This window comes from Pistacia vera, unplaced genomic scaffold (assembly GCF_008641045.1).
Source record: "Pistacia vera cultivar Batoury unplaced genomic scaffold, PisVer_v2 Contig478, whole genome shotgun sequence".
Classification (NCBI taxonomy): domain Eukaryota; kingdom Viridiplantae; phylum Streptophyta; class Magnoliopsida; order Sapindales; family Anacardiaceae; genus Pistacia; species Pistacia vera.
The window spans coordinates 682,558-697,644 of NW_022196310.1; the positions used below are offsets into that span (position 1 = coordinate 682,558).

General features: G+C 36.0%; 1 protein-coding gene and 1 long non-coding RNA gene across 2 annotated transcripts; both read right to left on the minus strand.

Moving 5' to 3' along the window:
* Positions 1–795: 795 nt before the first annotated feature.
* Positions 796–3,048, minus strand: LOC116146501 (UPF0481 protein At3g47200-like). Its single transcript, XM_031431916.1, has 2 exons — positions 2,946–3,048; positions 796–2,406 (listed from the first exon to the last, which is right to left on the minus strand). Exon 2 carries the CDS (start codon positions 2,328–2,330, stop codon positions 906–908), a length of 1,425 nt encoding a protein of 474 aa, XP_031287776.1. The 5' UTR covers positions 2,331–2,406; positions 2,946–3,048; the 3' UTR covers positions 796–905.
* A 9,910-nt stretch (positions 3,049–12,958) lies between these two features.
* On the minus strand, positions 12,959–14,525 carry LOC116146500. Its single transcript, XR_004130509.1, has 3 exons — positions 14,042–14,525; positions 13,878–13,949; positions 12,959–13,790 (listed from the first exon to the last, which is right to left on the minus strand). It is a non-coding gene; the product is annotated as an uncharacterized LOC116146500 (long non-coding RNA).
* Between the last annotated feature and the right edge of the window lie 562 nt (positions 14,526–15,087).

Genomic DNA, 15,087 nt, shown 5'->3' on the forward strand with positions numbered 1-15,087 from the left:
CAACTCTGACTGAAGTCCAAAGCGAAATGCAAATAATGCTGGATGTTAATGAACTGATGTATTATCAAATACAATTTATCAATACTCCTGTCACGCAGCCTCTCACTCCTCACAAAATATATGCATGACGTGTGGATTCCCAGATGAATTATTTGAGCTTAATATGTTTCCCGATCCTTTAATAAGGTTGAAACAAAAAACATATTTCTTCATGAATTGTGGACAGCATAGTACTCTGGAATTTTGACTTCAATCTAAAGATGCTTATTTCTGTTTTATGCATGGATAGATTGGTGTAGGTTTACATCTGTGAACCTCATGGAGCCGGTAAGTTTTTTGCTGAGATGTTCAAAAATTATGCCAAAGCTACAAAACTCCAGACTCTTCGCTTCTCACAGATCATCTGTCTTCCTAACCAAGAGTAAATAGATGATTAATGGATTACTAATAAGAAAGATATATTATAATTTCAACTGAAAAATAAATGATTTAACTTCGCTTGGTAGTTAACTCTTAAGTCTAACTAAACCTTATATATGTTCTTGTTATTGTTTTTGTTCTTTTGCTCTTGTAACATAGGATACCATAACCCAATTTTTTTTTTTTTTTTTTTTTTTTCAAATTAAGATGTAATTTGATGTGTTACTAAACTCATGAACATAAATAAATTTATTGGTAAGTGATATCTAGGGTCAATCAGAATACACATTCTCAAACATATATTAAAGCATAATTTATTAGGTAAGCTAGTGATATTGTAAATGGTTAAATAATACATATGGCATGGGAGAGAATACATTATAATAAATGAAAGCTACAGATCCGAAGTTATTACAAGCTTAGTAGTAGGAAGTAGACATTCTAATTATACGAGTACTAAAAGTCTAAAAGCACACAAACTTAAATTATTGTGGATCCGTAAACAGGGCCGGATAGAATCGTTTGATTGTTTGTAACAGAGTGAGCAGTAAGAGTACGGCTGCAGCAACAGTTCCAGTGCCTCTCCAAAGATTTTCAAAATACACACTTATCAACGTTGCCTTGGTGCGATTCCACCATATCTCGTGGTGCTTTTTCAGCTCGCCGCAAGTGCGTTGGTAACAAGAAGTACTTGGCGTAATCTCGAGGCAAAGTCTGTTAAACATCTCTTTAATTGAATCATGGTCGCCCACACAATTGGAGATGATTTTCTTGTCAACAAGCAAATCCACATCTTTTCTCGTGTTGATCAGAGCATCCATTAGATCAATATAGTTGCAAATACGAGTTTCAAATGGATAATGGCACTGCTCCAAGGCCATCAAGTTTCGAAACAAACATTCCGTACCATCTTCAATCTTAAGGTGTGGAATCTTTAGCACCCTTCCTCTAAGCCACCAAATATATGAATCTTTTCTTGCTCTCTTTTCAAATTTTATGTTAAGCAAACCTTTTTCGTTTTCGTTTTCTTTGTCTTGCTTACACTTCCTCCTCGACTCACCTGGCTTCAGTGAATCTTTGTTTTCGACCCAAAACTTCACCCCTGACTCATTCAGCTTCACTGCACTTGGTAAATCTTCAATTTTTCCGCCTAGAGACATTTGTATATTAGGATCGATTTCGACTCCGACCAACATAGTGTGTCTTCTCAAGTCGACAAAATGCTTAATTTTCTTCGCTTCTCTATCTAGCTCCTTATAACCGAAAAACTCGCAAGAAAGAGTAAGGAAGGAAGGTCTAGTGGAGCAGCCATAGCCATAGGCTAACATGTATAACTCCTCCAGGACAAAGTATGGAAGCTGATTTTCAAGTAATTGCAAGTCCAGTTTTATAGCATTCGTTAGCCACGGTTTACTTACCAAAAAATCTCGTCTATCATCATGGTAATTCCTCAAGAAAAGTTCAATGATGAAGACAGCATCATCCAGAATCATCTCTTTGAAATCGAAACTCCCCTCAAATTTATCTTCATAACAAGCGCGGATATGTTGTTCCTCTTTTTTGACGAAGTCGTTGAGTTTCTCTTTCTTTGTGATATTCTCAAAAATCTCTTTCTGATAACTCTTCTTTAGGTTTTGCATGTCATCCCATTTCCATTCTTTTTTGCTTTGCATGTCAACCCGTTTCCATTCTTTTTTGCTTTGCACGTCATCCCATTTTTCTTGGTCATGGTGATAAGGACCGATCGACACAATGTGAGGACTGTAAGCATCATTATTTATGTTCCTAAGTTTCTTAGGAACCTTATAAATACAACAATGATCTGGACGCTCAACATTGTCTTTGAAATCAATAATTACCTTGACTTCGTTTTGATGCTTATTTTCAGAGGAACTTCCTGGCTTACTCATCTCAGCCTGAAATATTGTTTGACAGGATTTCCTTATTCCTCAGTGATTCACTCTTAACTTCGACAACTTCACACTCCTGAATATAACAAACAACTAATGATCACAATAAAAATATAATAAACTTTCAAAACTAAATTAAATCTTTCATCTTCGCAATCGAATCTGATTTCTCAAAGTGGTTAATTTGAAGCATACGCCAGCTAGATAACAGATAATTAAAACCAAGCTGGCAAATAATCACAAATTATAAACAACATCTCATAAGTTTGATATGAAAAGATGAATGATTCGATGCATATATATATATATATAAGTTCAGAATGATTCACTCAAGCTAGATGAAAGAAATGAAAAATAGAAAATATTAAGTACAAAACTACTTTTTTCTAGTTACATTATACAACTATACTTTTGAGTGTTAAATCTTCAAATTCCAAATTCTGGAGAGTCTACCTGGCTTTCTGCTATGTAACTTGCTACGTAAAGGAAACAAATTACAGGAATTATCATGCCATTACATTTTAAAAAAAAAAATCTAACCTAAAATTGAACGGGAAACTAAAAACAATTAATGAGATAACACCAAGTATATATAACAAAGACCAGAAGAAAGACCTGGAAAATTTCTCTGAAAATCAATCACCGAACTTCTTCGTCTTGAAACTTTCACGTGTATATGTTTCTCACTTCTCAGAGGTATATATCTCTCTCGCTCTAATGGATGTCTCCGATAATCGTTTCCGCTTGCTTACGGCCATATAAATAAGTGATCTGCCTCACTTGGTCGTCTCAGTCTACTGACCTGGTGTTGTTTAATTTGCCACACGTGTCATTATCAATAAATAAAAAATGTTTTCTCCTTCTAATGATAACTATCTGCGTAGATAATTAGCAGCTGGTTACAGTTGCATGACATTAATTTAGTGGGTATCTTATCAACTTACAATCCAATCTTATCAGTTTTTTCCCATAATTTTAATGTGCTAGTTCATCTTGTCTACTGATAATAAATTCCGTCTATTTAATTAGAAAATGACTGATTGTGAATTAACACATCCGAGTTCGTGAAATTTTTTTATAAAATTACGCCGTTATCAATCTTCGTTATAATTTAATTTATACCTGCTCTATCTAGCCAATAATTTTAGACTTTTATGACAAATTTTTTGCCCCGTGTCAAATGAGCTCATAAATACTCCAAAGATAGTTATTATGTGGGTCACCAAACGTACTAATAGTTATTTGTCGTCGTCTAGTCTTGGATCATGCATGACGATCGACGGGTGACGTTTCAAGGATTTTAATTGCCCTTTGAAGAAGCAGCGCCCACACTAATTACAGTTTCATCAATAAATAAATTTGAAGGCTGCCTATACAAATTTGTAAATAGTTAAACAAACATCTTATCAATAATGGTAAATAGTTTGTTCTTAGATACTATATTTTCTGAGTCCTGCAGTGCTTTCTTGACAGAAAAATTTTCCAGGCAATGTTTCTAATATAGAACCATCACGTTTGCATATGCAGCACCAAAAGGACAGATTAAATTTATCATAAGACTATTAGTATTTTTGAAACCTCCTTGTGATCTTGATTTCATGTTTATTTCAAAAAACAAACAAGATAGCTGTAGCTGTTGTGTGGGCACAACAAAAATCAAAATAAAAATACCAAAGGAAATTACTTTTGATCTAATCGATAACTATTGATGGCAAGAAATATGAGTGTTTTTAACAGTAGGAAATGACAACACTGAGTCTGGTGGCTTCGATGCTCTCCCAAAGTTGAATTTGTGGTCTTCTTCTAGTAACTGCGGGTTCACAACCCCTTAAAATATCTTGACATATGCATGTTCTACTAATTGGCACATGCATTTCTACGGAATTGCGATTAATGTACACAAATCTTGTTAATCTTTAAATTTATTCTGAATTTCTCTTAAGTATACCACCTAGTATGATTAGGGGACTTCATACTAGTTTGTTATTGTGATTAAACAGATTTTTATTTGTTAGTGACAGTGTGAATGCGATAAAAGGTTTGTTGCAGAGCCATTATCATATGGGTGAGGGGAGGGGACCTCCACATTTATAGAATTTATGAATGGTAGATATAAGTCAGGCTGAGAACGAATGGATTGGAGTCACCTAAGCTGACAAGAATTATTGGTTATTCCCACTGGAGTAAACGACATTTTCCCACCCAAGGTTTGGCGACCTCCACATTTATAGAATTTAAGAATGGTAGATATAAGTCAGGCTGAGAATGGATGGTTGCTGCTTTTATACTTGAACGAAACAAGTGAAGAAAGTGTGAAAAGGTTAAGAAAAGAGTAAAGTCGCAGCTGCTAACAAAACACGTTTGAGAAGAGGACTTTTACACATAAAGTAAAACGACATCGTTTATAAAACTATCGTCAGGTCCTCTCATTTTGTGAACTTGCAGTTAGCACCATGAATCTTTGGTCAACACTTCCCCTCAAGCTAAGCTGCTTCTCTTTTCCATTATCTTTAACATTTCCACGCAAACTCAACTGATTCAAAATTCTCCAAAAAACTACTCCATTACTTCTGATCTGCTGCATTATTTTTCTGCATTACCAAAATTGCACAAAATTTCTGATCTGCTGCATTATTTTTCTGCACCACCAAAACTGCATAAAATTTCTGATCTACTGCATTATTTTTCTGCACCACCAAAACTGCATAAAATTTCTGATCTGCTGCATTATTTTTCTGCACCACCAAAACTGCATAAAATCTGCTACATTACTTCTACATCATCAAAATTCGGCATCAATCCTATTGGTTTATAAGAGGGGGTAATCCTCCCATTCAACAAGGCCTTATTGGGTGAGGAGTCAGGCCCACCTCAAATTCTATCATGGTATCAGAGTCCAGATTCAGTTGAGTTGAGCGCTTGACCAGCGAGTGAGGAGTTAGAGCCAGCAACTACCTACATCAATAGGCATGACCCAACATATGGGCTTGATCGTGAGGGGAAGTGTTGGAGTAACACACCGACTAGGCACGCTCAAGCCTATTGGTTTATAAAAAGGGGTAATCCTCTCATTCAACAAAGCCTTATTGGGTGAGGAGTCAGGCCACCTCAAATTCTATCAGGATTGGAGTCACCTAAGCTAACAAGAATTATTGCTATGTAAACAATTTAAGAGTTAAATTGTTAATTATGATTAAATGTTAATCTAATGTTATTATTTAAATAAGTTTAATAACTTCATAATAATTATGGAATTATTTACTACTCCAAAACAATTATGGAACAATTATGGAATTGTTTAAGGAAGTCCAAAACAATTATTGAATTGTTTACAAGACTACGTAGATAAAGAAAATGATATATCAATTTTAGTGTAGAGATAAAAAATTTCTAAGAACCCTAAATATCTCTTTTAACATAATTCTTCTTTTACCTTAGCGTGAATACACTTTTGTTTAATTTCTCTTGAAATTAAAATTCTTCAATGTTATTAAAGACTTAACGTAACAAACTACACCTTATTTGTTTTCAATTTGATTGAAATTTTTTGCAAAATACTTATATATATTTTATAGTATTACATGCATCATTCTCCATGCACTCCTACCTTCACCTCCATCTGATCATACTTCACCAGAAAGTTCTCCAAAACCTCATATACCTGTTGCTGCTCCTCCACAATGGCGATCTACCCGTACTATTCGCCCACACATTTGGACAACAGATTATGATTGTCCTCCTATTCTAACCACATCAGGTACGACCTATCCAACTTCAAATTATATCAGTTATGATCATCTTTCACGTGCACATAGGATATGTATCACACAAATATCTGCGAACGAGAATCTTCCTGCTACACCAATGCTATCAAACACGATCATTGGAGGCAAGCTATGTTTGTTGAACTTAATGCTCTGAGAATCACACATCGGAATTAGTACAAAGGAAATTACTTTTGATCTAATTGATAACTATTGATGGCAAGAAATATGAGTGTTTTTAACAGTAGGAAATGACAACACTGAGTCTGGTGGCTTCGATGCTCTCCCAAAGTTGAATTTGTGGTTCTTTCCGCTTTCCTTCTAGTGAAAAAAAAACCCCTGCGGGTTCACAACCCCTTAAAATATCTTGACATATGCATGTTCACTAATTGCGCCATGCATTTCTACGGAATTGCGATTAATGTCCACAATCTTTAATCTTTGAATTTATTCTGAATTTCTCTTAAGTAAAACAACTAGTATGATTAGGGACTTCATACTAGTTTGTTAGTGTGATTAAACAGATTTTTATTGTTAGTGACAGTGTGAATGCGATAAAGGTTTGTTTGCAGAGCCATCATATGGGTGAGGGGGAGGGGACCTCCACATTTAAGAATTTATGAATGGTAGATATAAGTCACGCTGAGAACGAATGGATTGGAGTCCACCTAAGCTGACAAGATTATTAGTTTATCCCACGGAGTAAACGATCTTTTCCCACCCAAGGTTTGGCAGACTACAGTTCCCCCCTGGTTTCATAAATTACAGATTTCCACCATTTAATTAACACCGTACTTTTCCTTTAAATACCCCCAGAGGAGATCCACCAAGCCAAAAATCTAGCCTGATTCCGACACATTGGATATCCCCCGATGCCACCATCAGCATCCCATCCTCCTCACCAAAAGCCCTAAGTTTTCCACCCGATTGCACCTCGGCGAAATGCCAGATTTAGTTGAAAGGGCAACAAACGCGAAAACCTAAGGGAGAGATGCGGCGAGCGAGCATTGCAGTCGTGTTTGTTAGGGGTTTTGGTGGGGCGAAGTCGGCGATGCTATTAGTGGTCTTGGGGGTGGTTTTCATGTGTCGAGATCTGCCGAAATTTGGATAAACGTCAACTGACACAAAGCGGTGGTCGTCGATTAGGGGTTTCAATTAAGCGGGAAGTTAGGGGTTTTGATGTGAGGGTTAAAGGGATAGTAATGGTGGTTGTTGGGAGGGGTCAACTACACCCAGAAATAGGTCAGAAGTCCTGAAATCATGGTGGAGTGAATTTGAGAAGTGAAGGGTTATTTCAAAATTTCGATAGGGTGAATTAGAATGAAGGGTTATTTTAAATTTTTTATCTTTGAATAAGTATTTTACCCTTTAACTATTAGATTACAATAGTTTTCTGTTAATTAAGGAAAAATTTGTAATTTATGAAATCAGGGGCCGTAACTGGAGATTCTTCAACCTTGGGTGGAAAATGTCATTTACTCTTCCCACTGTAATAAAATAGACAGAATATCTCACTGTACATGGGCTCATATTCCAGGCTCCAATGAACTATTTTGTCCTTAAAAGTTTTAACAAATTATAAAATAAACAAACATGAAACAACCATCGTAAGAATTTGATATAACAAACACTAAATAAAACAACTGTGTACGTTCATCAACTCTTGCATCAAATTTAAAAGGCTGAACTGAAGGATGACTCAAAATTTCGCTCGCAGACTCAAGCCTTATCGTTTCTTACATTAACGGACACATATTAACAGAAGCCCCTTTTACATCATCACTTGCATTTTGCAAACGCCATTGATTTCTTACGACTTATAAGAGTATGTACAACCTACAATTAGAAGAAACTTTTTTCGATGAGTGGTTTTCATCTTTCTTTTCTAGTTATTTGAGTGGTTTTGTTGTACCGAAAGAAAATTGATTAATTAGGTCGTGTGGCCCTTTCTATTTTTGTTAGCTTTTCTGGTTCTATTCCATGTTTTTGGGCTTGTAGTTATGGGGTTTGATAAGTTGTTCTAAGCTATTTAAGTGTATCAATTTGTTCTTCTATTTTTGCACCCAATTTGGTAAATTCATTGTTTTGTTGCATTAACTTACATTAGCTTAATCCAAGTTATTTATAACAACTGTTCAAACGAAATTCACTCTAGTTTTAAAAGAGGACTTAAAGCTATGTCAAATGATGGAATATCCATTCCAATCAAGTATATATACACATATATACAAAAACATGATGAGAGAGAGAAGTTGAAATAATTAATAATTTAGATGATAAAAATCGTTAACATCTCAGTATTACAAAACAGACATTCAGATACAAAATAGTGTTGACATTCAAATTAATAACTTAAGTGAGTAGTAAGAAAATAGTATATATTGCAATATTAGTTATCTTATCCAATGCTCTGAGATTGTGTTGATAAACACAGTAGTGTTTAGTATTGTCATGCTTCGATCCCATCATTCATGGGTGCTTTTAGCTTATGATATTTATTTGTAACAAGAATTACTTGATTGTAATCTCTAGGCAAATTTTGTTAATATCCATCTCTATTTAGTATATTGATATATGACCGTCCACACAATCACATATATCTCAAGAAGCAATTCTCTAATCAATATCATTTTCAGTGGCTAATAAGTATTAATAATATATTTATTTATCCAAATATGAGAAACATCTGGCACTAATTTCGCAGAAGTATATTCTAGTCAAAATTGAACTCTGAGAGTGAAACCCACAAATAAAGTTGAGGGCATTGTCAGTAATTAAATTAAAATCCATTTACTTAGAAAGTAAACAGAACTTCCCTGGAATATTTTACACCCCTACGAATTGGCTTCACGCTTCACTTGTATAAATACAAGGTCATGATTAAATTTTCCGTCTGATCACACCTTTACCCAACTTCTCCGTGTGTCGCCGGTGAAAATCGCTTCTTCACAGTCCTTCGTTATCCTATGGTGTGACACTTCGAGAAGAAATCACCGGTTTTCAATGAAAACCTAAAACTTGAGATAAATCCATGTGAAGACGCACAATGGTACACTTCGAATGAATTGGATCAAATCGTACCACCAGCAAAAAGGATGGAGAACTCTAAAAGTTGAGACCTCGGGGAAAGAATGCGGCGGCTCAGAAGGTGGACCAAAAATAAAGTCCGATCAGAAACAATTTTAGCCGTCACAAGAACTATAAGATTTGAAAAGGTTGAGACTTCGGGGAAGAAATCAGGGTCAGCCGTGGTGAAGAACAAAAAGAAAAAGTGCGGACGTAGAGAACCAAACCCTGGCTGCACCCAGTGGAATTCAAGAGGGAAAGAAAGCGTAAATTCGTTATTTCGCTAACTGAAGAAGAAATGAAGCGGATATAATGGCAATGGGTGGATCAAAGCGGCCACGAAGGATCAAGAAGAACCAAGGAGTGTGCAGAATGTTCTGAACAATCTTTTTCCGGGTTTGCGTTTGAAATATATAACAGCTGATGATTATAAACTTCCTGATACGCCTTAATCGTTGAGCTAGCGACATTATATATAATCTCATAATTACATATTATAATTATATGTAAAACTCTTGTCAGTTAACGCAAGTAAGGTTTGTGCATTACAATCAATAGAAAATTCTTCTTTCTATTCTTATTCTTATGGTTTTCAAGTATTTTTTGTAGGATTTGTTGATGGAGAATCATGTCAAGGCAATATATAGTATCTTTGAGAGAGGACTGCAAAATGATACTCTTTATTTGCATTAGTCAACTAAAATTTAATTACCACATCATCAAAATCTGCCTGTATCTTTTTGTTTTTTCTTCATATTCCAAGAATTTTTTATAGTTTCTCTATACCATCATGGCATCGTTTGTGACATTTTATGTTATGTTGTTGGAAAATACATAACAGATACCCTAAATCCCCTGAGGGGGGACTTACCCCCTATAATTATGTAATCTTCCTTCCCCTTACATCTGACGGTTTGTGGCCTAGGTTAAACTTTAACCATCTGGGTGGGTTACCAGAGGTCTTGTTGTCCTATTGTCCTGGCTGAAGTTCTCCTCCAAGTTCAGCAAACGTGGGATATTAATCAATTGATCCAGACTTTCCAGTCTTTCTGAATGGTTAGGAGAGTTGGTTTCTTAAAAGTAACTACTTTGAAGCATCTTGGGTCCTGGCTGATAGTTTCTCTCCAAGTTCAACAAACAATCAACTTCGTTAATCATACTTAATGAATAAAGTAAAAGAACGAGACGTACACTCAATTATCAAGTGGAATAATTCATTCAAGAAATCAAGACTATCAATAATGTAGACCTGGTTAATTAGATTAAAATGGTGATGCGGGAAGTCAAGGTGGCGGCTCTCTTTACTTTACCCTACTATAGCTTCAACAAGAAGTATCCTGATGCTAAAATCTATAATTCTCTAATCATATTACACCACTTCTTGCAAAATCTAAATATTTTTGTTGCTGTTGATCAAGGCATCAGAAACTCTATAATCTTCTATCGTGATTGATTTCAAGCGCAATCCAGGAAGAGATTACAGTATTCTCTGCCCATACTTTGCTCTTTTCTTCTTGCTTCTCCTGAGTCGTTTCGATCCACCTGTTGCTAAAATACCGCTTCAATCTCCTCCCTACTGAGAGATATCGAGAATCTCCGCTTCGTGTTTATCTCGATGCAACGCTTTCCTTCCTTGCATCCTCTTTATCTGTTACAATGCTTTGTTTTTCTGCCTCCGAAAGCAAACTCATCTTCATCTCGACTTGGCCCACTGGTTCGATGCGGTTTGTTTCATCGCCGTTTTTCCCGTCAACTACGTCATCCTTCAAGTTGATTTTTTAAAGTACTCCCTCAACTTTAGATGCTGTTTCCATTGATTTTATTCGAGTTTGAACCTCTACCGTCGAATTGGTATTTCGGTCAGTAGGAGAGAGGAAATTTGATTTGCAAGAAGCTACAGTTCAACCAGAATTATGAACAAGTTTTAATGGCAAAGTGATTTCAGGAATTTTGTAGAGTTTGGATGGCATGGTTAGGTTTTTATCTAAACAAATATTTGATCAACGATTACTTCTCAATAAGTCATATTGAACGAGGAAGAAGACTCTTCTAGCCTTTTCAAGAGTTGTGAAAGCAGAGGAAGTTATGTTTTTGAAAGAGACCGTACAACTCGGGACTTCTGCGTTACAAACACCTAAATATAATATCCAATCTTTATTGCTTATTGAGTTATATATTTTTAATATTAATCCAAAGAGATATCGTATTAGACGTTAACCGAGTAATGGCCCACGCCCACCTTTAGTTGCTGAATTATACGAATCCTGTGGTTTCAGACAGGAGGCATTCAGCAACATTGAGTGCATTCCAAAGTTCCAAGCAACTTCCAACTTTCGAAACTTTCACTTCATGTAACACTAACACCCCTTTAGGCTGAGTATATAGCCCCACTCTTGTATAGCATATATCCTTTTTATAGCAGAACAAAATATCTAACTTCAGTTTCTTAATGTGCGACGTCTTTTAATTTAACTCAATGCACTGATACTAACACTTCCCTCAGAAAATATTCTTATTTGAAAACAAGATCACCATTTCTCAAAATTCAAATAACAGGAGAATCATCAAAACATTGACCCTTAATCTGAGAAAGGCCCTTGTGGCTTCACAAAGCAAGACTGATCAAGCTGTAATATAGGATGTATGGATTACAGCTAGGATATGAAATAACAAACTCCACTGAGTCAAAAGTATCTTTCAAACAAAACTTCTTGCTCGCATCTGCATTTGAAATGATAAAATGCTTAATCAATTTGCTTCATGCTGAATTATAGAAAGAAATCAGAACTAGTTCATCCAAATGATATCAGTCAGCGCTAAACTTTACTATTGATAGATCCAGATGCAACCGGATAAATAAGCCTGTTGCTAATACAAGTATAAACTATTATGAACACAACCACCACAGGACACAGTAGATGACAATAGATATCAGCTGAGAGACTTCTAAGCAATCATCTGATTAGCCAAATCACAACCAGAGAAAAATTAAATTTCTATCTATATCAGCAATATACTGGAAAGACCTTCGCCTTGGAAGTTTGAAAAGCCATTTATCCAGGCCTACAGTATGTCAAAATCAGCAGCCAATAACTCACAGCTTAGACACGCATTATCTACAAATCACTCTTTACATTCATTCCAGAATGCCTGCAACCAATAATGCACATGCCCAAATAGAACACATTGAAAATCATTAGAACATGATATGAAAATAATTCTGTTACTTTTTTGCTGTCCCTTGAGAATGAGACTTAAATACAATGATATCTACTCAAAACAAACTTGACATATGCACATATCCCTGCTTCAATACTCAAACATTTGAAGACAATAGATTATTTGCCTCACACTAACAATGCATACTCCCAGAGTGTGGAGCCATTACGAGACACATTGCTATTAATAGAACGTAACACTACGTGCATCCACATGGTCTTAAATAAGGAAATGAGCGAGACAAAACAACATCACTATGGAGAATGCAAGATCCTTAAATTTATCAAGATCTGGAACTAAGCATTCTTGTTTCGTCACATGCAATTCCAGAACCTAAAGATCAAAGCATATTGTCAATAGCCTGACTACAGCAATTTGCACGATATGTGTTGGAAAGCTCACATCTTGATAGAGACAGATGGAAACTCACATCTACTTCCCACGCTCCCTCATACAAGAAAGATAAGCATGACAAAACACTTAACCATTAAATAATGACACTTGCCTTACTGACCGCTCTGTAAAACACATTTAGAAACCATAACGACACAATGCTAAAAAAAAAACGTGTCAATCACCTAAGTACTTAAATTACACATCATTCATTTATCGAAGGTCAGTCAGACAGATCTTGCCCTAATACAAGGTGACTCATGTCTAGCTCACACTCTTCAAACAGGAGTATAAACCAGACAAAATTACTTGATTATTCACTAAAGACTGGCATGTTCATTGCTCCACTAGAAGTTGATAAACCAACCTTTTTTGCTCCTAAAAGTGCCATTCTTGAAAGAAAGAAAATAGAGAGTGATCACAAGTGTGTATCCTAACTATTAGGGTTGCCCAACACGTTTATATAATTCAGCCTATTCAATCAAACACAACTTGATTAACTGACAATTACTCGTACATTTATTTTGACTCCATGAAATTGACACTTCCCTCACATTATTCAGAAATCAGTATACTATCAATTTTTACTCCAAATTTGTTTTTATCACATCCGTGAAAAACAAGAATGCATCCGATCATTTGAGATACATGATATGTATTTGCTTTGATATTTCAACCTCTTCAACTAAAAGCAAAACAACCTCATGAACTCGCATGTAAGAAATTTCCATTTCATAGAATTGGAAAATGAAGAAGCTTTCATTCAACTGATGATTCATATGTACAACGGCAACTAGTCATGACACAGTTTATGATAAAACCCCTCTGCCGAACTCTGAGCTCCTCACACATTTACCAGACAAAAGGCACAACAACAACATACATATGTTAACCTTTCATCTTTACATTTATAAACTCATAATTCGCTATACCTTCAGCTGAGATCAAAAACTTCTAACTGCAGTCATTCACCTTCAATTTGCCCCAAAACTATAAAACATCAAAGTCCCATCTAACCCTGCAAACAACACATGATATAATCACATCTTTACCCCCGTAAAACTAGCATATAAAGTCAACAAATCAGACGGTCAGAACATAATACCTTGGCAGGACCATCATTAACCCGGTAGGAATCAGGCGTTATGGAGGCCAGCCACAAACCCGGAAAGACAAACTGAAGAAAACAACAAAAACACAGAATCAGCACAATTGAAAACCAAAAAAATGTTTTAACAAACGAATATATAGAACAGAGTCGTGGCTTACATCAAGTTGCCTCTGCACATTCTTCGCTCTCTTCTTAGGTCGCCTGGCGGGCTTGGACCCTGTCAGAATAAGAAAGTCATCTTCAATCTCTTCCTTGGCAAGCGAGATCGAGAACTTTTGCTTCTTTTCTTTCTCTTTCTCTTTCTTTTCTGGAACTTTCGCCTCGGTTGTTACAATATTCCGGTTACGAGTCAATTCAGGGCGAGTGGGTGGCTGAGCTTTGTTATCCGGCACCGCAGCTCCTCCGATCTTTGATGCACCTCCAATCGCATTATTATTAACCTTAGTGATCACTCTTCTCGGCCTTAAGTTCCACGTCTTCGGCACTGATTCTTCGGCGTCTTCAGCAACAGAGGTATGATCCCCTGTATCCGCAACCTCATCAGCAGTTTTACTGTTCTTGGTTCGAATTCTTATGAAAATCTTCGATCTACTACCATCAGATGAAACGGTTGGTTTCTTCTCTGAATTCTCAACCAAATCATCCGATGAAACAACCACCGCTAGTTTCTTCTTGTCCGACTTTTCAATTCCATCAACGATTTTCACACCTTCAAGAAGCTGCTTCGGAGACTCGGACTCACAATCGGCGTCGCTTCGAGGTGATTTATGAGAAGAATCAGAGAGTTTGCGAAAACGATGAGTGTTTGTTTGGTTCATGGCCCATTTTAAGTCAGGTAAAGAAAAGTTATGAAGAGGCTGAGATTTGACTGTTGTTGAAGAAGCCATAGCAACGTCAAGTGGCTGTTCTGGTGTTTCCTTCTTTTTAATGAGAGAATGAAACACCATTGAAGAGTTAAAGGAACTAATAAACTTTCATTAAAATCTTTCTTTTTCAATTGTTTGTTTGAGTTCAAAAACTTCAATGGGAGAAACCCAAAAGGGAAAAAAGGACAAGGAGAATTCAAGAGAGGAGAGAATCAAAACTGAAGAAAATTAGAGAGAGAGAGAGAGAGGTGTTTGTGTTTGTATGTATATGAGAAGAACAAGTCCTGAAACTGGAAAGGCAAACAATAGGTTCAGACATTTTTCCAATATTACCCTTA

Excerpts from the sequence above, each read along its gene's own strand:
- LOC116146501 (XM_031431916.1), bottom strand. The coding sequence starts at position 2,330 with ATGAGTAAGCCAGGAAGTTCCTCTGAAAATAAGCATCAAAACGAAGTC.